Source organism: Lagenorhynchus albirostris, chromosome 1 (genome assembly GCF_949774975.1).
Source record: "Lagenorhynchus albirostris chromosome 1, mLagAlb1.1, whole genome shotgun sequence".
Classification (NCBI taxonomy): Eukaryota; Metazoa; Chordata; class Mammalia; order Artiodactyla; family Delphinidae; genus Lagenorhynchus; species Lagenorhynchus albirostris.
In genome coordinates, this window is record NC_083095.1 from 50,187,358 (window position 1) to 50,210,949 (window position 23,592).

Below are 23,592 nucleotides of genomic sequence, written 5' to 3' on the forward strand. Positions count from 1 at the left end.
TTCCTTCCCTCTCACACCAGGTTCATGTCTAATCAACACCGAGTCTTGATTCGTTCTCTTAAAAGGAGTTTTCTAACTTTTTTGCTATGTATCCCAAAAGAATTTTTGAAAAATTTGTACATTTTTATGCTGACATCTAAAAATTTTCATCTTTAAGTTTAGTTTCAGAAGATATAGTTTTATATGTTTTGTAAATACTGATGTTTTAAAATAAAATAGTCCCGTTAGTCTTTTAAATGTACCCAAAATACACTACCAAATGTAAAATAGATCGCCAGTGGGAAGCAGCTGCATAGCACAGGGAGATCAGCTCTGTGCTTTGTGACCAACTAGGGGGTGGGATAGGGAGGGTGGGAAGGAGACGCAAGAGGGAGGAGATATGGGGATATATGTATACTTATAGCTGATTCATTTTGTTATAAAGCAGAAACTAACACACCATTGTAAAGCAATTATACTCCAATAAAGATGTTAAAAAAATAAAAGGGTAAGATAATTTTAAAAAAATGTACCCAATGAAATACACACCGTTCATCCTTTTAAAATACACGACAAAGTGCTTTTTTAATGGTTGGAAATTTACATTGTTCTTTTTTCTCTGTGAACTTTTCATTCTAGTTTCCCCACATAATTATATTCTAATATAATATTTATTTTATGTTTAAAAATCTTTGATCCCTCCTTTGTATTTATACTTCTTTGCAACAACAAAAATGTCTATATACTGAATTTTTTAAAATTTCCCCAATGACCATAAAGCTTTAAAACTTCCTTTTGGGTTGAGTTATTAGTAGTCCATAGTTGATCAAAAGAACATAAATGTCATGAATTTTGAAAAATAATAATCATAAAGCACCTGACTTGAAAAATGACTTGTTACCTGATCTTTAGAGTTATTCACTTTTTCATTTTCTAGATTTTCTAGGACTTGTCAAATGACTGATTATTATTACTGCTACTTTTTCACTTTTTTTATTTAAAAGTACCTTGTTTAGTCCAATATATCCAAGAAAGATTGGGAAAATAAAAATAGTATTAACTTCAATATACCTTAGCGATGGCAATATTTACTCATAAGATGTATTTTACCTTATCACACTTTTTTGTTGTTGTTGTTTGTTTGTTTGTTTGTTTTTTGCAGTACGCGGGCCTCTCACAGCTGTGGCCTCTCCCGTTGTGGAGCACAGGCTCCGGACGCACAGGCTCAGTGGCCATGGATCATGGGCCCAGCCGCTCCGCGGCATGTGGGATCTTCCCAGACCGGGGCATGAACCTGTGTCCCCTGCATCGGCAGGCGGACTCTCAACCACTGTGCCACCAGGGAAGCCCTACCTTATCACACTTTTTAAATACATTTTCATTGAATCCTTGGAGCTGTAGATCTAGCTTATTGTATTAATTTTCTGTTGCTGCATAAGAAATTATCAACAACTTGGTGGCTTAACACAACACACATTTATTATCTCACAGTTACTCTAAGTTAGAAGTCCAGACATGGCTTAGCTAGATTCTCTGCTTTGGGTCCCATGGGCTGAAATCAAGGTTTTGGCTTGGGCTGCAGACTCATCTGAGGCTCAGGGTCTTCTCCCAAGCTTATGTGATTCTTAGCAGAATTCATTTCCTTTCAGTTTCCTGTCTGAGGCCCTCAGCTCCCAGAGGCTGCTGCCATTCCTTGCCATATGACCCTCCCTATAATATGTCAGTTTGCTTCTTCAAAGCCAGCAGAACTGCATCTGCTGCTGTCACTTGTCTCACACTTCTAGACCCTCTTTTGAAGGACTCACCTGATTTAGGTCTGGCCCACCCAGGGTAATCTCCCTTTTGATTAACTCAAGATCAACTGATTACAGACCTTAGTCACCTTTGCCATATACGGTAATATTATCATAGGAGTGATATCTCACCCTATTCACAGGTCCTGCCCACATTCAAGAGGAGAGGAGTGTACAGGGCATGTATACCAGGGGTGGGAATCTTGGAAGCCAGCCACCTTAGAATTCTGCCTACTCATTTTATGGAAAATATCCCCACATAACCTAATTGGTAAAGTCAATTTAGTTGTCAAGCCAACCAGCCTATTGTATTTATCTTGTTCAAAGTCTAACTTAATTTTTCAATTCAAATGAATGTGTTAATACATGTCACATGCCAACCATCTCACTTCTGAATTCAAATTGTAAGATAGAAAGATAGATAAGGTGTGAAAACTTGCTTTGAATTTTTTCTCCTGAATGAAATAAGGTGATGTTGCCTCTATTTAGTTTTGTTTGTTTGTTTGTTTATGGCTGCTCTGTGCAGCACTCGGGATCTTAGTTCCCTGACCAGGGATCAAACCCATACCCCCTGCAGTGGAAGCGTGGGGTCTTAACCACTGGACCGCCAGGGAAGTCTTATTTAGTACTTTTTAGATATGCTTTCTTTTCTTTGTTCTCATGAGCTTTTCCCTGCATTATAGTGTATTTTTTGACAGTAGGCTAGGGGATAGAAAAAGCAAGGTTAAATGAAAAATATTTATCATTGTCTCCTTGTTTTGTGTCATAGAATTTATTTATTTATTTATTTATTTATTTATTTATTTTTTTATTGTACTGCAGAGCAATGCACCATAATGAGATTCAGGATAAGTAGGAGATCTGCCTTTCTTCAGTTAAGTGGGAGGAGGGCAGTTGTGGAGATGTGGGAAAGGAGAACCTCCTTTATTTACTCCTTGAGTGCAAGTACCTTGCCGGCAGATCTTCTTTAAGAAAGAGTGCAAATAGTAGTTTTGGTAGTATGCTGAAGGACATGGGCATTTGGCCCAGGGAGTCTTAAACTTTGACTGAATACTTAGTGATCTTTTCCCCAGGTCACAGGAAAAAAAGCCACTATTAATTTTTTTCAGTTTTATTTTTTTCTCTTAAGTTTTTCTTAGGTCTGTGGTACGTGCTGCAGTTTATCTGCTAATGAGTAGTGCAAGATTGTAAAGTAAATGAACAAGAGATATAGAGGTTTTACAGGGAGAACTGCTTATGATACTTTTTGTTTTTACTTACAAACATGTGCCTATAGTTTTAAGTTTTATAGTCATTTTTATTAACATTCTTCTTGCTTACTATGATGAAGTGTAAGTATCTTAACACTTCATATTCTTCTAAGAGCACTGTGACTTCCAAATGCTCTGCCACTGGAACAAGTTGGGAACCATTGATCTAGCCTGTACTTTCTTGGCCTGATTGTATGGGAAGGTACTTACAGTTCATTTGCCATTTCATTCCAATCAAGGAAAATTTTAATGACAAAACTTTCAGTTTCAGCTAATAGTCTTTCCTGTATGTTTTGATTGTTTTATGGTAAGCCCTTACCTAATATTAAGCTAAATAGAATGAGATTCCTGGCCTGTAGTTTCTGTATTTTAAGTAAACCCACCTTGGGGACTTCCCTGGTGGCACAGTGGTTAAGAATTGGCCTGCCAGTGCAGGGGACACAGGTTTGATCCCTAGTCCGGGAAGATCCCACATGCCGCGGAGCAACTAAGCCCATGCGCCACAACTACTGAGCCTGCGCTCTAGAGCCTGCAAGCCGCAACTATTGAGCCCGTGTGCCAACTACTGAAGCCCGCACACCTAGAGCCTGTGCTCTGCAACAAGAGAAGCCATTGCACTGAGAAGCCCGCACACCGCAACAAAGAGTAGTCCCTGCTCGCCGCAACTAGAGAAAGCCCGCGCAGCAAGGAAGACCCAATGCAGCCAAAAGTAAATCAATCAATCAGTCAATCAATCAATCCACCTTGAAAACCTGTCAAGAAAGCACCTAATTAAGAACACTAAATCTAAGTGGGAAGGGAAGTGAATATTAATAGACAGTGGGAATAGAGGAACATACAGTGGGAATCCCCTCATTTATAATGTTATATGGGATAACTGAGTCTTCAGGTACATATCCAATGAAATAAAACCAAAGTTAATGGACTTCTTAATTTTTCCCAGTCTCTGAATTTCAGCAAGTTCAGGGAATCTGTTTGCTACCATGAATTTATTTAGCAGCTGTTTATTGAGTGCTTGCTTTATGCAAAGCATGGTGCTAAATTACCTTTGTGTTAGGAATAAAGGAGTGGGGAAATAGGAAGAGACCAAAAACATAAGAAATAGTTCCTGACCTTAGTTTATAGTGTACAACTGTGGTTTCAATTCTTGATTATACACCCTGATCAGAAAAATGCTACCTCAGAATATTGATTTTTATATTATTTTAAATAACTTATTTGAGAATTAACATACAATAAACTGCACATATTTAAAGTGTACAGTTTGATAAGTTTTTATGTATGTATACTTAAGTGAAACATTCATAATAAAGATAGTATAGCCTTCAGCCCATAGATTTCCTCTTGACTCTCTATAATTCTCCCTCCCATCCCTCCTGACCTCTAATCCACAAGCAATCACTGATTTGCTTCCTATAACTATAGATTGCTTTTTCTAGAGTTTTTTGGTAATGGAATCACACAGTATATATTGTTATTTTTGCCTGGCTTCTTTCACTCAACATAATTATTTTGAGATCCATCCATGTTGTTGCATACATCAATAGTTCATTCCTTTTTGTTCAGTAGCATTCCATAGTGTGGATATACCACTTTTTTTTTTTAAAGATTTATCATTTATTTATTTATTTTATTTATTTTCGGCCGCGTCCAGTCTTAGTTGCAGCATGCAGGATCTTCGTTGAGGCAAGCAGGATCTTTTGTTGCGGTGTGCAGGCTCTTTGTTGTGGTGCACAGCCTTCTCTCTAGTTGTGACGTGTGGGTTTTCTCTTCTCTAGTTGTGGCACACAGGCTCCAGGGCGCGTGGGCTCTGTAGTTTGTGGCACGAGGGCTCTAGTTGAGGCGCTCGAGCTCAGTAGTTGCGGCACGCGACTTTAGTTGCCCCGAGGCATGTGGGATCTTAGTTCCCTAACGAGGAATCGAACCCACATCCCCTGCATTAAGGCGGATTCTTTACCACTGGACCACCAGGGAAGTCCCCACTTTTTTTTTTTTTTTTAATCCATTCACTTGTTGATGTACATTTGGTTTTCATATCTTGGCTGTTAAAAATAAAGCTGTAAACATGTGTATACAAGTCTTTGTATGGGCATATAGTTCCTTTTCTCTTGGGTAATTATCAACGAGTGACTGGATCAGGTAGTAGGTGTGTTTAACTTTTTAAGTAACTGTCACACTGTTTTCTATTTGAACTGTTGTACAGTTTTACATTCCCACCAGCAACATATGAGAATTCCAGTTCTTCCTGCCAGCACTTGGTATTTAAATTTATTTCTAGGCATCCTAATTGGGTTATTATACTGGTATCTTGTTTTAATTTGCATTTCCCTGATGATTAATGATGTCAAGCATCTCTCCTGTCCTTATTTGCCATCCATATATCTTCTTTGGTGAACTGTTTGTTCAGATCCCTTGCCCTTTTTTGTTAAGTTGTTTGATTTCTTATTGTTGAGTTTTGAGGATTCTTTGTGTATCTAACTATAAATCCTTTATATACAAAGATTTTCTTTCAGTCTGTAGTTTTTTATTCTCTTAGTATTACCTCTTTAAAAATAGCAATAGGGGCTTCCCTGGTGGCGCAGTGGTTGAGAGTCCGCCTGCCGATGCAGGGGACACGGGTTTGTGCCCCGGTCCGGGAAGATCCCACATGCCGCGGAGCGGCTGGGCCCGTGAGCCATGGCCGCTGAGCCTGCGCGTCCGGAGCCTGTGCTCCGCAACGGGAGGGACCACAACAGTGAGAGGCCCGCGTACGGCAAAAAAAAAAAAAATAGCAATAAATCTTTATTGGGATTTTTTTAACAAAATAATTTTAAAACAAAAAACCCAACATGTAAACAAGAAAGTAAATAAAGTTAATTGGCATTATTATATATATATATACATCCAAGGATCAAAACAAATTCTGGGTTAACATTGCATAATCCAGTAAAATGTTTTGAACCATCAATGTTCAGGGTAACTGTATTTAATACTATCAATAATGATACCTTATCTTTGAATACTATAAAATAGTTTATGGATTATAAACTATATAGTTTAGGTTTTCATTCTTACCATGAATCCATATGCCACATGTATACTAGTCCTAAAATGTATTTATGTTGTCACTATTAGTCCAAAATATCCATCATCCCAAATTAACCAGGTTACAATTATCCGATCTCCAGAATTTTTATGGTGAGATGTGCTAGAACCCATATATGACAACTTCATTTTTCGAAACCTAATTCTAAATTCTGTCTAATCTGCAACTTACTCATTTCTTCTCACTTTCTATATATACATTAAATACTATAGCAACTTCACCTTAGAAAGTATAGTTAATACATTAATACGCATTTAGTCAATAATTTCTGACAGAGTTATAGCTTATTTACCAAGAGAAAGTGCTAATTTTTGTTTTAAAATTTAGTTCAAGTATTGTCATAGTAGTGTTATTTAATTGAGAATGATGGCTTCAACTTAGAGCGTTCAATGTACACATTAATATAGTTTAAAATTAAAGAATTAAATTATTCCTATGGAGAAAATCTCAGTTCTTGAAAGACCAAAATATATTGTTTTATTACTATAAAATGTTATTAGTTCATTGTCTGATTCACTGATTATATTCAATTCACTCTTAATATTATCTTTTGAAGAGCAAAAGTTTTAAGTTTTTAAAACTTTGCATGAACGAGCAAAAAAATCATTTGTCTGTATTTGTGTTTTTATTTCTGGATTCTCTATTCTGTTGCATTGGTCTTTTGTCCTATCTTTTAAAAATTTATTTATTTTATTATTTATTTATTTGGCTGTGCAGCATGCAGCATCTTAGTTCCCTGACTAAGAATCAAACCTACGCCCCCTGCAGTGGAAGGGCAAAGTCCTAACCACTGGACTGGCAGGGAAGTCCCTATTTTCCTATCTTTACATCATTACCACACTATTTGGATTATTGTAGCTTTATAAAAAATCTTGGAATCAGGTAGTTTTAGCCTTCCGACTTTGTTCTTTTTCAGAGTTGTTTTGGTTATTCTAAGACCTTTGTATAGCCATAGGAATTTTAAAATTAGCCTGTCAATTTCTACCAAAAAAAAAAAATCCTGGAATTTTGTTGAATTTATAGATTATTTGAGGGAAATTGACATCTTAACAATATTGAGTCTTTAAACCCATACAGTTTAAATTTTCATTTATTTAGGTTTTTAAGAATTTCTATGAGCAATATTTTGTAGTAGTATATCTTTAGGATGAAATTTGCCACTTTTTCTTTTTAAATTGAATTTTAACTCTTACAACAAACAAAACTTACAGTATTCTTAATTGGTGTTTGAGGCACTTGCATCCTTGCAGAAATCTTAGCAGTAGAATAAAGAATTTGACATAAGTAAATACACAGACTGTGTATCCAGAGGGATTTATTTCTACATTGTACCAGAAACTCAAATGATAGTTGATTGAACAAGTGCACTAGCAAGATTTTTTTATTTGATTGTGAGTATGGGGGACTGAAAAAATATATATATTAGGAAATAGCATTTCCAAAATTTGTCAAACCTAGTATTTATCAATTTAAAAAATAAAGTTTAATGCTTTTATATGTGTCTATGCATGAATATATAGTATTATGACTATTCTGTTTACAGTGTGTGTATAAGGAAGTACCTTCTGGCAATTTGAAAATACGGTGTAACTAAAATACAGGTCTGACTTGTTAATCTACTGTTAAAGATTGAAAATTATTTTAATTGCTCTTTTTCTGACCAGTCTTTCAGAAAAATCTGAAAATGAGTTTGTTCTGATGTGGTAATTTTATGTTGATTGTCTCTCAGGGTGCTGAGGTAGTAAATACTGTGAAAGTACAAAATATGGTTATCTTTCATTGTCATCTTGATGTCCTTATTAGTATTTATGTCTGGGATTTTTTATTTTTGCGATACGCGGGCCTCACACTGTGTGGCCTCTCCCGTTGCGGAGCACAGGCTCCGGACGCGCAGGCTCAGCGGCCATGGCTCATGGGCCCAGCCGCTCCGCGGCATGTGGGTTCCTCCCGGACCGGGGCACAAACCCGTGTCCCCTGCATCGGCAGGCGGACTCTCAACCACTGCGCCACCAGGGAAGCCCTATGGCTGGGATTTTAACACTGTATATTTGTTTTTATGACTTTTCATATTTGCAGTTTAACAAGTTTAGTATAAGAAACTCACATGCTCAGTGTTAAGGTTGCTTTGTAGGTTATTTACTAAAATCATAATCATAGAAAAAAATCCATTAGACATTATCTTAATTCTCATGCACAGTCATTTTTACTGATTAGGGCCCTTGGCTTTTATGGAAGGATGTTATAACAAACAGCCTTATGAACTCCAAGCTGAACTTCCAATATAAATGTTTATTTTATATTTTTTAAAATGTCTGTTGATCTAATAGAAATACATGGTAGGATGTAATTAAGTTTCCTCTTATTATATGAAAGAAGTGCAGGTTGTAAGAGGAAAGATTTATTTCTCCCAAATCTATTTGGAATTTCTAAAGAAATATAAAGCCAGGTTTTTTGGATGTTAGTCCTATATGAATTTCTAATTGCCTTATTTAAACTCTTCTTATCCAGACTTCTTGAAAAAGTAGTTTTTAATTATTGTCTCCAGTTTCATGTGTCCTTCCTCTTTCTCACTTCCCCACTTATCATGTTTCCTTGTAAATTTCTTTGTATTTTATCAAAATTATTCACGGAAAAAAAAAAGATAAATAGCTCTATAAGGCTTGTTACGAAAAAGAGCATTACCTCCTCACTATTCACAACATTTTTTGCTTCCTAGAGGCAGTCCCTTTAATTTTTCAAAATGATTCATTTCAGTATTCTGTGTCTCTAAGGAAAAAAAGTGCTTCTATCGCTACTTATGACTTTTCTGTTTTGGGCATTATCTGTTGATTTCCTACTCTGGAAGGTAAGGATTTAATATTCTTCAATACACATATACATTCCCCCTCCAACCACATATACTTCCTGTCTCTCCTCCCACCCCATGGTTATATCTTAATTTTGGTTGGATCAGTATTCAGAGTTTATAGTATTATAACCATAAATAATGACCATATACTATACTATATGTTATTTATAGTTAAACCACTTTTTCTTACTACCTAACCTTTTACTGAAGTTAATAATTGTCTTGTTTTCTTGTTTGTGTATTTTCTGTGTATTTATTAATTTAAGCTCAAACTCTCTACCAGTTGTTTAAATATCCTCTCAAGAGTTTTAGATCCATCAGTTACTCTGATAATTTCATCTTCTTGAGATAGCTTCTCTTAGAGCCTTCTGATCTGCTCTTATCAGACTGGTGACCTTTATGCCTGTTGTACAGCTCTCATCTTATAATTTTCCCTTACTTCATCCTGGGCATTCCTTTGGCTTTTCTTCTGTATTGGTTCCTTTGTTTTTTTTTCAGAACTGTCACCACTGTAGTTCTTTTTTTTTTTTAATAGATCTTTATTGGAGTATAATTGCTTCACAATACCGTGTTAGTTTCTGTTGCACAGCAAAGCAAATCAGCCATATGCATACACATGTCCCCATGTCCCCTCCCTCTTGAGCCTCCCTCCTGTCCTCCCTATCCCACCCTTCTAGGTCATCGCAAAGCACCAAACCGATCTCCCTGTGCTATGCTGCTGCTTCCCACCAGCCAACTATTGTACATTCGGTAGTGTATATATGTCGATGCTACTCTCACTTCGCCCCAGCTTCGTGCTCCCTCCCCATGTCATCAAGTCCATTCTCTATGTCTGCCTCTTTATTCCTGCCCTGCAACTAGGTTCATCAGTAACATTTTTTTTTTTTTAAGATTCCATATATATGTGTCAGCATACGGTATTTGTTTTTCTCTTTCTGACTTACTTCACTCTGTATGACAGACTCTAGGTCCATCCACCTCACTACAAATACCTCAGTTTCATTTCTTTTTATGGCTGAGTAATATTACATTTTATATATGTGCCACATCTTCTTTATCCATTCATCTGTAGATGGACACTTAGGTTGCTTCCATGTCCTGGCTATTGTAAATAGTGCTGTAGTGAACATTGTGGTGCATGTCTCTCTCTTTTTGAATTATGGTTTTCTCAGGGTATATGCCCAGTAGTGGGATTGCTGGGTCATATGGTAGTTCTATTTTTAGTTTTTTAAGGAACCTCCATACTGTTTTCCATAGTGGTTGTATCAATTTACATTCCCACCAACAGTGTAGGAGAGTTCCCTTTTCAACACACCCTTTCCAGCATTTATTGTTTCTAATTTTTTTGATAATGGCCATTCTGACCGGTGTGAGGTGATACCTCATTGCAGTTTTGATTTGCATTTCTCTAATAATTAGTGATGTTGAGCATCTTTTCATGTGCCTCTTGGCCATATGTGTGTCTTCCTTGGTGAAATGGCTGTTTAGGTCTTCTGCCCATTTTTTAACTGGATTGTTCGGGTTTTTTTGATATTGAGCTCCATGAGCTGTTTGTATATTTTGGAGATTACTCCTTTGTCTGTTTCATTTGCAAATATTTTCTCCCATTCTGATGGTTGTCTTTTTGTCTTGTTTATGGTTTTCTTTGCTGTGCAAAAGCTTTTAAGTTTAATTAAGTCCCATTTGTTTTTATTTCTGTTACTCTAGGAGGTGGATCAAAAAAGATCTTGCTGTGATTTATGTCAAAGAATGTTTTTCCTATGTTTTCCTCTAAAAGTTTTATAGTGTTTGGTCTTATATTTAAGTCTTTAATCCATTTTGAGTTTATTTTTGTGTATGGTATTAGGTAGTGTTCTAATTTCATTCTTTTACATGTAGCTCTCCAGTTTTCCCAGCACCACTTATTGAAGAGGCTGTCTTTTCTTCATTGTATGTTCTTGCCTCCTTTGTCGTAAATTAGGTGCCCATATGTGCGTGGGTTTATCTCTGGGCATTCTGTCCTGTACCGTTGATCTATATTTTTGTTTTTGTGCCAGTACCATACTGTCTTGATTACTGTAGCTTTGTGGTATAGTCTGAAGTTGGGGCGCCTGATTCCTCCAACTCTGTTTTTCTTTCTCAAGATTGCTTTGGCTAGTTGGGGTCTTTTGTGTTTCCATACGAATTGTAAGATTTCTTTGTTCTAATTCTGTGAAGAATGCCATTGGTAGTTTGATAGGGATTGCATTGAATCTGTAGATTGCTTTGGGTAGTATAGTCATTTTCACAATATTGATTCTTCCAATCTAAGAACATGATATATTTCTCCATCTGTTTGTGTCATCTTTGATTACTTTCATCAGTGTTTTATAGTTTTCTGAGTACAAGTCTTTTGCCTGTTTAGGCAGGTTTATTCCTAGGTATTTTATTCTTTTTGTTGCAGTGGTAAATGGGAGTGTTTCCTTAATTTCTCTTTCTGATTTTTCGTTGTTGGAGTATAGGAATGCCAGAGATTTCTGTGCATTAGTTTTGTATCCTGCAACCTTAACCAAATTCACTTAATACTTCTAGTAGTTTTCTGGTGGCATCTTTAGGATTTTCTATGTATAGTATCATGTCATCAGCAAATAGCGATGATTTTATTTCTTCTTTTCCAATTTTATTCCTTCTCAATTCCTTCCAATTTGTAGGCTTTCTCTAGTTGGGGCGAGCGGGGGGCTACTCTTCGTTGTGATGTGCGGGCTTCTCATTGTGGCATCGGCAGGCGGACTCTCAACCACTGCGCCACCAGGGAAGCCCGGCAGGCGGATTCTTAACCACTGCACCACGAGTGAAGTCCACCAATAATGTTTTTTATGAGCCTTCTTGTACATGTCTTCTGGTAAACGTTTGTGCTTATTGCTCTAGAGCAGTGCCGTCCAATTGGAATATAATATTAACCACATATGTAATTTAAACTTTTCTCATAACCACATTAAATATATAAGAAGACACAGATGAAATTGATTTAAATAACGTATTTAACCCAGTAAATCTAATCATTTCAGCATATAGTCAACATAAAAATTATTGAGATATTTGACATTTTTTGTGTGTGCTAGATCTTTGATGTCTGGTATGCATTTTACTCTTATAGCCCATCTCCAGTTCAGTAGAACTACATTTCATGTGCTCAGTAGCCACATGAGGCTAGTGTCTACTGTATTGGACTGTAGAGTTTTAAAGGATATAAAATATTGAGTAGTAGAATTACTGGATCATAGGGTATGCCTATCTTGAACTTTAGTAGTTGATGGCAAAGTTTTCCAAAGTGATAGAGCCATTTTGCAGGCCATTGGCAGTGTGTGAGAGTTCCCATTTTTCTACATAATCAACAACACTTGGTATTATCACACTTTGGGTAGTAATTTTTGTGTTCTGTTTAGTAAATCCTTTTCTGTCCTGAGGTCATGAAGATAATTATCTATTATCTTGTTTTATATTATCAGAACTTTATTAGGTCTATTTATTTAATAGGTCTAAAATCAACTAAAATTGATTTTTGTATCGAGTGTGAATAGGAGTTGATTTCATTCTTCTCCATATGGGTATCCAGTTGTTCACTATTCATTGACTTGCCCCAGTGTCCCTCAACAATCCTCCCCCTGCCCATAATGCCACCTTTGTTGTACATCAAGGGTCTGTATATCTGTGGGCTTGTTTCTGTACTCTCTGTTCTGTTCTTTTCATCTGTTTGTCTATCATTATATCAGTATCACATTATTAAATACTGTAGCTTTGTAATAAATTCCAATAATAATTGGAGCAAGCACTTATATTTCTTTAAGAGTATATGACTGATTTCTTAGCTTTTTGTATTTCTATATAAGTTTTGAAATTATCTTTTCAATTTTAACCAAACATACTCTTTGGTTTTGACTGTGATTTTATTAACTCCATGGATCAGTTTGAGGAGAATTGATATATTTACAATATTAAGTCTGATAATTCATGAACATGGTATTTTATTTCATTTATTTAGATCTTTAATTTTTCTCATAGTCTGGTTTTTCTCCCTAGGAGTCTTGTACTTCTTATCTAAGATTTATTCCAAGATACATGTTATAATGTTTATTCTATTGTAAGTGATATTATTTTAAAAATTTATTTTCTAACTTTGTTGCTGTTACACAGAAATAACATTTTATTTTTATGATTTGAAATAATTTATGTGTACCATATTTTTATTTTCCTTCATGGGTGTATTAGTCTGGGATCTTTAGAGAAACAGAAATACACACATACACACACACACACACACACACACACACACACACACACACACACACACACACACACACACACACACACACACACACACTCTTATAGAGACAGAGAAGTGAAGATCTGCAGTCAGTAAGCTGGAGACCCAGGAGAACTGATGGTGTAATTCTAGTCCAAGTTCTAGTCCAAAAGCAAAAGAAGACTGAAAACCTGTCAGGCAGAGAGAGAGAATTCTTTCTTACCCAGCCTTTTCTACTATTCAGGCCTTCAGTGGATTGCATGAGGTCCACCCACTCTGGGGAGCGCAATCTGCTTTACTCAGTCTACCAGTTCAAATGTTAATCTCATCCACAAACGCCCTCAGAGACACCCTCAGAAATAATATTTAACCAAATATCTGGGTACCCGGTGGCCCAGAAGTTGACACATCAAATTAACTATCACAGTGGGCAATCAAATCATCTGCAGATTTGTTTCTTCTTTTCTGATTCTTATACTTTCATTTTTCTTGCTGTACTTCACTGGCCAGGACCTCCAGTACAATGTGGAATAGAAATCATAATAGCTAGTATCTTTGCCTTTTTCCTAATCTCAAAAGGAAAGCTTTCAGTGTTTTACCATTAACTATGATGTTTCTTGTAGATTTTTGTAGATATCTTTTACCAAATTCAGGAAGTTCATTAAGAGATTTGATTATGAATGAATATTCAAAATTTTATGTGCTTTTTCTACATCTGTTTAAGATCATATTATTTTTCTCTCTTATTTAATCTGTTAACATGGTGAATTACTTTGCTTGATTTTCCAACATTAAGCCAACTTAACATTCCTAGGATAAATCCAGCTTGGTCGTGTTGTATACTTTTTTTTAATATATTACAAAATTAAGTTAGCTAATAGTTTATTTAGGCTTTTGTTTCTAGGTTCATGAGTGAAAACGAACGAGCTGTACTTTTCATCTTTTTGAGTTTTTATATCAAGGCTAGCCTCAAAATAACTTGAGAAGTCTACTTTACTGTTTTTCAAGAAAGCTTGCTTAAGATTGTTGCATTTCTTCCTTGAATGTTTGATGAGTTTGTCAGTGAAGCCATCTAAGGCCATGCAATGAGCTATAAAAGCAAGTCTTAACATATTTCAAAAAAAATTGAAATCATAGAAAGTATGTTTTCTGACCACAGTGTGATTATTCTAGAAATTGATAAAAAAGATAACATGAAAAAAAACCCCTGTGTTTAGAAATTAAGTATTTAAGTATACTTAAAGTATTTAAGTATACTTAAATTCTAAAAGTTAAAGAAGATACCATAATGGAAATTAGAAGTTATTTTGAAATGGATGACTGCAAAAATATTCCATATAAAAATCTGTGGGTTTTTTACAAAAGTAGTTCTTAGACAAAATATACATATTGCAAAAGAAGAAAGGTTGAAAATAAGTATCCATACCAAGAAGTCAGGAAAAAAGAATAAATAGAAGAAAAAATGGAGATGAAACATATAAATGAAATATAAAACAAACATAAAATGGAGAGCATCAACAAAGCCAAAAGTTGGTTCTTGAAAAGATTAATAAAATTGATAAACCCCAGAGAGAGTGATCAAGAAAAGAATGGACACACAAATAACTGATATTAATGAAAGAAAAGAATTCACTGAAGTTTCTATGAACTTAAAAATGCAAGAGGCTATAATGAACAATTTTATGCTAAATTTTGAGAATTTAGATGAAGTGGTCAACTTAATGCTGTTTTCTTTGTGGGAAGATTTTTAACTACCGCATCAGTTTTCCAAAATAACTATGAGACTATTTAAATTTTTTTCTTATTATGTCAGTGGCATTGATATCCTCCTAATACCATGCATTAGAACAATACTTTTAATCATTCTTTCAGCAGATATTTACATGACACCTACTATAACGCTAGGCACTATTTTTTACTTTCTTTTTCCTCATATTCAGTTTGACTGGATTATTTTTTAGGACAGATTACTAGATTCTAATTTTAAGAAATTTAACAACAGGGACTTCCCTGGCAGTCCAGTGTTTAAGACTCCGTGCTTCCACTGCAGGGGGTGCAGGTTTGATCCCTGGTGGCGTGCTAGGATCCCGCATGCTATGTGGTGAGGCCAAAAAAAAAAAGAAAGAAATTTAACAACAAAAGAGGCTCAGCACAGCTGTGTGGCAACAGAAAGCAGCATATACCATTGTAAAAGAAATCTGACTAGCACCTACTTCATAGAGCACCTCTGTAACATGTAAAGTAGTATGATTATTCAGGGCTACCTCTGTTGCTAGGGTTCATAGACTTCTAGTAGGTTTATTTTATTTATTTATTAACTTTACAGCAGGTTTTTATTTTTGCTTTATATCTATTACAGTGTTTGAAACCTAAAGAAACACATTTTCTCTTCAAATTTGGATGTGTATATAAGTATCATTTGTCTGGACTCAGCACTCAATGCCTTGGTTTCTTGGCCTATATCTGCTCTGAAATCATCAAGCTGTGTCTGTCTACCCAGGGGCCCCGAGAACAAGAAAAACAATAGCCAGAAGTTTATAGTTCTTAAAAGCAAATAAATTTGGAAAGAAAAATGTGAGGAAAAAGGTTTGATTCACTTTCATAGAGTCTGTAGCTAGGAACCCAAGCTGTTTTTGAGGGATATCTGGTCTGTCTTGGGTAGCTGGAACCTCATATGTACCCCCTTTGCTTCTTTAGTGGTTCAATCAAAGACAGTTCCCACAAAAGCTGGCTAAAAGAGCCAGTACCCAACTCCAGGGCCTGAGGGTTCTCGGCATGGCAGTTTTCTCTTCCCAAACCCAGAGGCCAAACATCTGACCTACATAGGGGAGCAGGGCTAGAGTTCAGCAGGGAGGTTCAAGTGTGTGCTAATGTGGACATTGGCAGTCAGGCTGGCCCAGAGTAGTGAGGTGGGCCCAGACGCACTGAAGACCTTTATGACATACTACACAATCCTTTCTCCCAGTGTTCTGGACCCCAAATTTAATGGTGCCTATTCTTTTTTTTTTAATTTATTTTTGGCTGCTTTGGTTCTTCATTGCTGTGCGCGGCTTTCTCTAGTTGCGGTGAGTAGGGGCTACTCTTCGTTGCAAGTGCGCGGACTTCTCATTGCAGGGGCTTCTTGTTGTGGAACATGGGCTCTAGGCACGTGGGTTTCAGTAGTTGTGGCACGTGGGCTCAGTAGTTGTGGCTCGTGGGCTCTAGAGTGCAGGCTCAGTAGTTGTGGTGCACAGGCTTAGTTGCTCCACAGCATGTGGGGTCTTCCCTGACCAGGGCTCGAACCCGTGTCCCCTGCATTGGCAGGCGGATTCCTAACCACTGTGCCACCAGGGAAGCCTAAATGGTGCCTATCCTAACTCACAGCCAGGTTTGATTCTGCACATAGCCCAGGCCTGATGCAAAATGCCCTCCCAGAAGAAAACTAATAGCTTTAATTTACAGACTTACTTGGTTTGTACTGACCTCAAAATTCTTCCCTTCCCATGGTCTTCACCTAGGTGTGGGGCTAGGGAACAGACAATGGGATGAACGAATCCTTTATGAAGGCCTTGACCAAAGAGCAGCTATTGCCTACCACATGGATCCCCCCGTAGGGCCAAATTCTTGACTTGTTGGCTTAACAAAAAAAATACAAAAGTTAAGACAGGAAAAATACTGGACAGGATTGGTCTAAAATGTGCAATCCTACAACAGCTGTGGAAAAAACCTACTCTGAGCAATTTCTCTGTCTCACACGCACTTATTTCCAGGATAGCCCTACCTGGAAGATACTGCTACTAGTTGTGAGCCTTTCCTGTGGTTCAGTGAGCTGAGGCTTGCACCCTTCACCAGCCTGCCAGGGAGGCAGACAGGCACATACATTCCTAGGCCCCCAGCCAGCCTCCTCTCCCTAAGTGTCCCTGCGGTGCCTGCAGGGAGCCGGAGAATCTGGCTCCTTGCCTTCAACTGAGAGCCCAGAATCTGAGCCCACAAGATGAATCTGCTGAGGAATATTCAGGATGCTGGACACCAAGCTGAGCGAGAAGAGCTTGGGGAGGAGAGATGTGGCCTGAACAGCCGAGCTGGGGCCTTCAAAGAAGGGCATGGGGGAGGAGGGGGGATGTATTGCTAGGCATGCATCTCCTTCCCTTCTATTTTGCTAGAAACAGGTAACTTTAGAGTATAGGGGGAAGACAGGTAGACATGAGAAAATGGAAATCCAGTTCCTTCTGCTAGAGTTTTCATTTTAAACTGGTTTGGCTTGAGAGAAGTTGAAAGTTCGTGCCTGAGGGCCTTCTTTCTCTCTTCCTTGACTAAGTATGATAGCAGCTATAATCTGTGCAGTTCAGCTCTAAAAAGTAGGGCTCTTGGAAAGAGGCTTCCAGGGAGAAGAGAATAGAAGGAGTAGTCTAAGGGTTCTAGGTAAGGGGGAACACAAAGTGTCCCTGAATGCTGAAGTCATCAACACCTGTTCCTTGGAAGGGTCACTTGCACCTACTGGCCCAAGTAACCAGGCTGGCCAGGTGAGGGTGGAACCTGTGTGTTTCTAACAGAAGGTTGCAGCCAGTACCAAGGCCAGTCAGTTACTTGGGATAGCTCGGAACTGAAGGCAGGCTTCTAAGACCAGAGATCCTGTTAACACTAGAGAAGATGGTGTGGCAGTGAGATGCCCAGAAGGGCTGGCAATAAAGAGTAGCTGTCACTGTTCAAAACAGTATTTGAAAACTTTAGCTAAGAAAAAGACTCCTTGTCCCTTTAACCCACACCTAAATATCTCAGACCCACCAGAGATCTTAAAATGGACATAGCCATGTGCCAAAATATTAAGATTCCAAACACATGTCTTCTCAGGCTATTCCCTACAGCAGGTTGGGGAGCCCTTCCATCCCTGTAATATCCATTCAGAAATCTGTCAGAAAGCCTCTGACTTCACCTAGGTCAGGGTCTGGAGTCCAGATGGGGGCTGCCCATGAAGAGTGGCTGTGAAGCCTGGGCTAAAAGATAATATTTTGCTTCCCAAGATGGCCAGAGGAGAGGAGGAGATGCAAAAGATGATGTTACTGCCTCTGTGGGCTGGGAGAACTTCACCTGTTGACTGAAAAGGGGGTCAGAGGAATATAATGGGAAAACATGGTCTGAGGAAGACACTAACAAAGGAAAGCTCCTTGAGGCCACATTTATCTGATGAGAAATTTGTCCTCATGTTGTGCCCTGGGAGACTTCAGCCTTTGGAGTCCTTGTAGAAAACAGGCTTCAAGCAGTAGCTGATGATCAAAAAGTCTTCTATTTGGTACCCGGCCCAGATCTGAAGCAAAAGTAGATTTGGGAGGAACAGTTGGGGAAGGCCGGATGGATATGTATGTCTCACAATAAGAATTTGGCCCCAATGTCAGGGACTTAACTGTTGCTAGAGATGTACAAAGTAGATCTCACTAAAATGCTCTGCCCTTTGGACCAGGACAAGGGGTGGGGGTGGCTTGCTTTTGAACTGTAGGAAAACAGTTTTGTGATGGAGTCGGCAGGCCAAGTGAAGAGGGTCCTGCGCCTTGCCTACCTGGGAGAGTGAGGTTGGTTGATACCATGCCCAGCCTGCAGAGCAGCATCTGACTCACTTAGGCGGTACAGCACTGGCGTCACTTTTCAGTGATAGCCACCAGCCCCAACCACCTTTCTCAGAAAATGCCTCTGAAGTGGGATCTCATCACTGGAAAGAGAGGGCAGATTCAAGACCAGTGGCCAAAAGCATCTGAACTTTTTGTCTGTAAACAGAGTGGCATGGCTTTCACCTGAGCCAGAGGGGGATGTGTAGGAATGGGAGCAAGAATGGCATTGTTTCTGGGGAAGGGAAAACGCAGCTTGGAGCAGGGCACCTCTGCCCGACCTCTGTGGGGAAGCAGGGACAGGGCAGATTGTGCCTGCAGCTCCACCACTGGCCTACACGTAGCCGACAGCTTCCTCCACCCCACCCCCAGCACCTGGGCTTCACTGTCACATGTAATCCACTGACGCATGTAGGCAAGCCACTGAGTCACTGCAGTAGCTCTACTCAAAGGGGAGAGAAGCCATTAGGATTATAATTGTCACAGGAAGGGCAAAACCCAAACCATGTACAGGTTATCACGTAAGTTATCACAGATGGCTGCCTCTCCTCTTACCACAGAAATTTAGCAGCCTCACGACTCTTGTGAGAGTGATTGATATCTTCCGTGGTTGGGATCTTGGTACATAGTAGGTTTAGTAATTAACTTCAGGGTATCCATGCTTCCTGTGAAATTGTGTAGAATATTTTATGTGCATATGCTTTTTTGGTGGTAAGGATGAGGGGCCAGTGGCTTTCAGCTGATTTTCAGAGTCTAGAAAAGATTAAGAACCACTACTCTGAGTTAAGAAAAGTTTACAGAGACCAACAAATACAGTTTTTCTCCATTTTTTGTTTTATATCTGTATTTGAGTAACCATTCTGGTAAAATACTATAAATTATTTATAAGATTCTCTGACTTTTGTTTAATAAATATCATTTTGCCTGTACTTAAATTGAGAACTTTTTTTTTTTAAAGGTTCAGGAGCAAGTACATCCCAATCTCTCAGCTAATGAAGAGTCTCTCTATTATATTGAAGAGCTGATTTTTCAGCTGCTTAATAAATTATGCATGGCCCAACCAAGGACTGTTCAAGATGTGGAGGTAAAAATTATTTTGTTATTTCAAAAAGTCATTGAACCACTGTACAAATTAATTTTTATATCTAAATCTATATCATTCTAAATTATTATGGAAGGTAAAACTATTGAAATCATAATGGGGGATATATGGTCAGTTCATTCTGAAAGGGAAGTTTTTCAGCAAAAAAAGTGCTAAAACAACCGGATAAATTTATGGTGGGAAAAACCCTTGAAACCTATCTCACACAAAAATTAGTTCAAGATATATCATAGTCTTAAACATAAATGCTGAAACTATAAAGTTTCTAGAAGAAAATGCGGGAGAATATCTTTATAAGCTGGTGTTAAATGTTTTTTTGCAGAGGACTCAAAACACTGTAAATATCAAAGAATAAAATTGATGTGAAAATACAAAAGGTATATATAAGTCACAGACTAGGAGAAAATGTTTCAATATGTATTCCTTACAAAGGAATTGTAAGGTAAGGCTTGTATTTGTAAGGCTTGTATCCAGAATATGTTAAAACAAACAAACAAACAAAAACTCCTACAAGTCAGTAATAAAAAGATACCTTGCTCACCCAAGTGGGCAAAAATCTTGAACAGATACTTCATAAAAGAAGATATACTTATGGCCAATAAGCATATGAAAAGGTACTCAAGCTCATAATTCATCAGGGAAATAGAGATTAAAACTACGATGAGATACTATTTCACACCCACTAAAAGGGATAAAATTAAAGACTGATAACATGGAATATTGATGAGATGTAGAGCAACTAGAACTCTTATACATTGCTAGTGGGAGTATAAAACAGCAAAAGTACTTTGGAAAATTGTTTTGCAGTTTCTTATAGTTAAATATATATCTAGCCTATGACCCAGCAATTTTACCCCTGGGTATTCAACCCTAGAGAAATGGAAATATATCTTCACAAAGAGACTTATACATGAATAGCCAAGCAGTTTTATTCATAATAGGCAAAAATTAGAAACAGCTAAAGTTTCCATCTACAAGAGAATGGGAAAACAAATTGTGATAGATTCATAAAATGGAATACTACTTAGTAGTATTGTAAACTGAAAGAATGCACTGTTGGTATACGCAATAACATAGCTACAATCCACAGATATTATATAGAGCAAAATGAGACATACCCCAGAAAGTATGTATTATATGATTCCAGTTACATAAAAATCAGAAATAGCTAAAAGTAATGGTGATAGAAATCAGGATGGTGGCTGCCTATGAAGGGTGAGATTAAGATGATAGAAATTTTCTGTAATCTTGATTAGGGTGATGGTTACACAGATGTAAGCATTTTTCAAAACTCATTCAATGGTACACTTAAGATCTGTACATTTTAATGCATATAAATATTACCTCAATAAAGGACTAGTATAGAATAAACATTTTACTCATTGATTAAAAGTATATATATACATACATATACCTCTAAAAGATCGTGTGTAATTCAGTGCTGAAATATTTGTTTTGGCTCAGTTACATGGGAGTATTTCTAGATTTTTAGAAATATCCGTCAGTATAGCTTTTAAAAGTTACTTTGGCATTATACTGTTTATATCACCTTTCTTTTGAAGATTATTTCTATAACAAGGCAACAACTTCCAGTGTAGGGATAATCTTAATTTGGAGTAATAGATCTATTAAGATTTTCAGGGACTCTCGGAATTAAAGCATTTGTTTCCCTGTTCTCTGCTGTAAGAATTGGACATAAGTAAATATAATAAAAGTATACTTTTCAGAAGCTAAATATGTTAGAAGCTGAGAATATAATTTTAAAAATAGGAAATCCTGCTAAATTGGAGTTTCATTCAGTTATCATTACTTCTCATTATTCATGCCAATTACTGGTTACATTTAAGATTAGATGAACAAAATAGTAACGTAAAAGGCTTGGATTGTTTTTGCCAAGAGATATATTTCTTTAAACCATTCTGAGCTCTGCCACACACTTGATCCTTTAAGAGGTACATGATATTTCTTCTTTTAAAATTCTTCTCTATAAAGCTCTGAGATTAGCAGGAGAGAGACTGCATAGTAATTATTAATAATGAGTTAACTTCTGTTAGGTAAACAGTTTTAACCCTAGAAACCTTGACCTCAAAATCACTGATAGAGTATTTTATGTTTGCTTTAATCTCCCCTAATATTATTACTTTTTCCTTTTTCCATTTTATCTTAATTATGCTTACACTTAAAGCTTTCTGTTTAAACTTCACCTTTTTCCTCACCCATGGGAATTATGTGGAAGAATCTTGATAGCATGTTGGTCTTTTTTTTTTTAAACAAAAAAATTTCATTTATTGCAGGAATCAGAATATGCTGTGTTACTATTAACTGCTGGTGTTATGGATGATGATAAAGTTTAATTTTGTATGAATTTTCTGTTTATGAGCACTTCTATTAACAGTAGTTCTGCTGTGATCTGAACAGGAACGAGTTCAAAAGACCTTTCCTCATCCAATTGATAAATGGGCTATTGCTGATGCACAGTCTGCCATAGAGAAACGAAAACGAAGAAATCCTCTCTTACTGCCTGTGGACAAAATCCATCCTTCATTGAAGGTAGAACAGACAAGCAAACAAACAAAAAACAGACACAAAAAAGCATTGGGGAGGTTATTTTAACAAATAATACTTTATATAGTATTTGTGTATTTATATAGCATGGTCTTATTGTGTATGTGCACTTGAGTGTGTGTACACTTATTTATACACATACATGCATATATATGTTTCTTAATATGTGTAAAAAACAAAAAGAAGTATGCTTTGATGAAATCATATTGCTTTTCAAATAATATTAAAGGTTAATGATAAGAAATAATGCATCTTTGTGGCATCTTCTAATGATGGCTACCCCTGATTGACTTCCAGCTTTTTGTTGATTAATAAAATATATAATGCAAAAGCTCCTGTGAGTTCAGAACTGTTTTTAAATCTGTATTTATCACAGATACTTTTCTACACGTTAGAAAAGTTGTTTAGGGAATATTATTTAGTCTGTAGAAAATAATTGGTGTACATGGATTTGAATACTATTTGGTAGCAATTTCAAGACTCCCCCTCCCCCCACCCAACACACACACATACACACATCCTCCCCTTAGTAGAAACCATTGTAATTTGGGGATATTAATTAAAGCAAGATCCTTGAAGATAGCAGATACTTGTCAGATGGGTTTTGGATAATGTATCAAGAGGTTTTCAGGGAAGTCCAGTCCAAGATTTCTGTCTTAGAATCAATCATCTCTTCTTGTTTGATACTAAAGGCAGATTTGTTAGATTACGTGTCTCTTAAAAAAAGAGAGAGACAAAAAGAAACCCTGATACTGAGCCAACAGCTCATTTTATATCCTGTGGTACCTTTGAGTTTAGATATTTGGTTTATAGAAAGTTCTTTATAAGCAAGAATGTTAAATAAAATTTTTAAGTGCTTAACTGCTACTTGACAGTGCTGCCATTTTTTGGAATTAAATTGTTTATTTTTTCCACAGGAAGTTTTAGGGTACAAAGTGGACTACCATGTGTCCCTATATATTGTGGCTGTACTAGAGTATATCTCAGCTGATATTTTGAAATTGGCTGGTAATTATGTTTTTAATATCCGACATTATGAAATATCCCAACAGGACATTAAAGTGTCAATGTGTGCAGATAAGGTAAGTGTTAAAAGGTATTTAAACTTAACCTGAATGATAGAGACTATA

The 23,592-nt window shown here is 37.0% G+C and overlaps 1 protein-coding gene across 1 annotated transcript in view; it reads left to right on the top strand.

Moving 5' to 3' along the window:
- SOS2 (SOS Ras/Rho guanine nucleotide exchange factor 2) overlaps positions 1–23,592 on the top strand; it is a 100,114-nt gene that overhangs the window by 7,042 nt on the left and 69,480 nt on the right. The window contains exons 2-4 of the mRNA XM_060142866.1: positions 19,754–19,879; positions 22,316–22,447; positions 23,380–23,544. Coding sequence (XP_059998849.1) covers positions 19,754–19,879; positions 22,316–22,447; positions 23,380–23,544 — 423 coding nt within the window. The remainder of the gene's footprint in view (positions 1–19,753; positions 19,880–22,315; positions 22,448–23,379; positions 23,545–23,592) is intronic.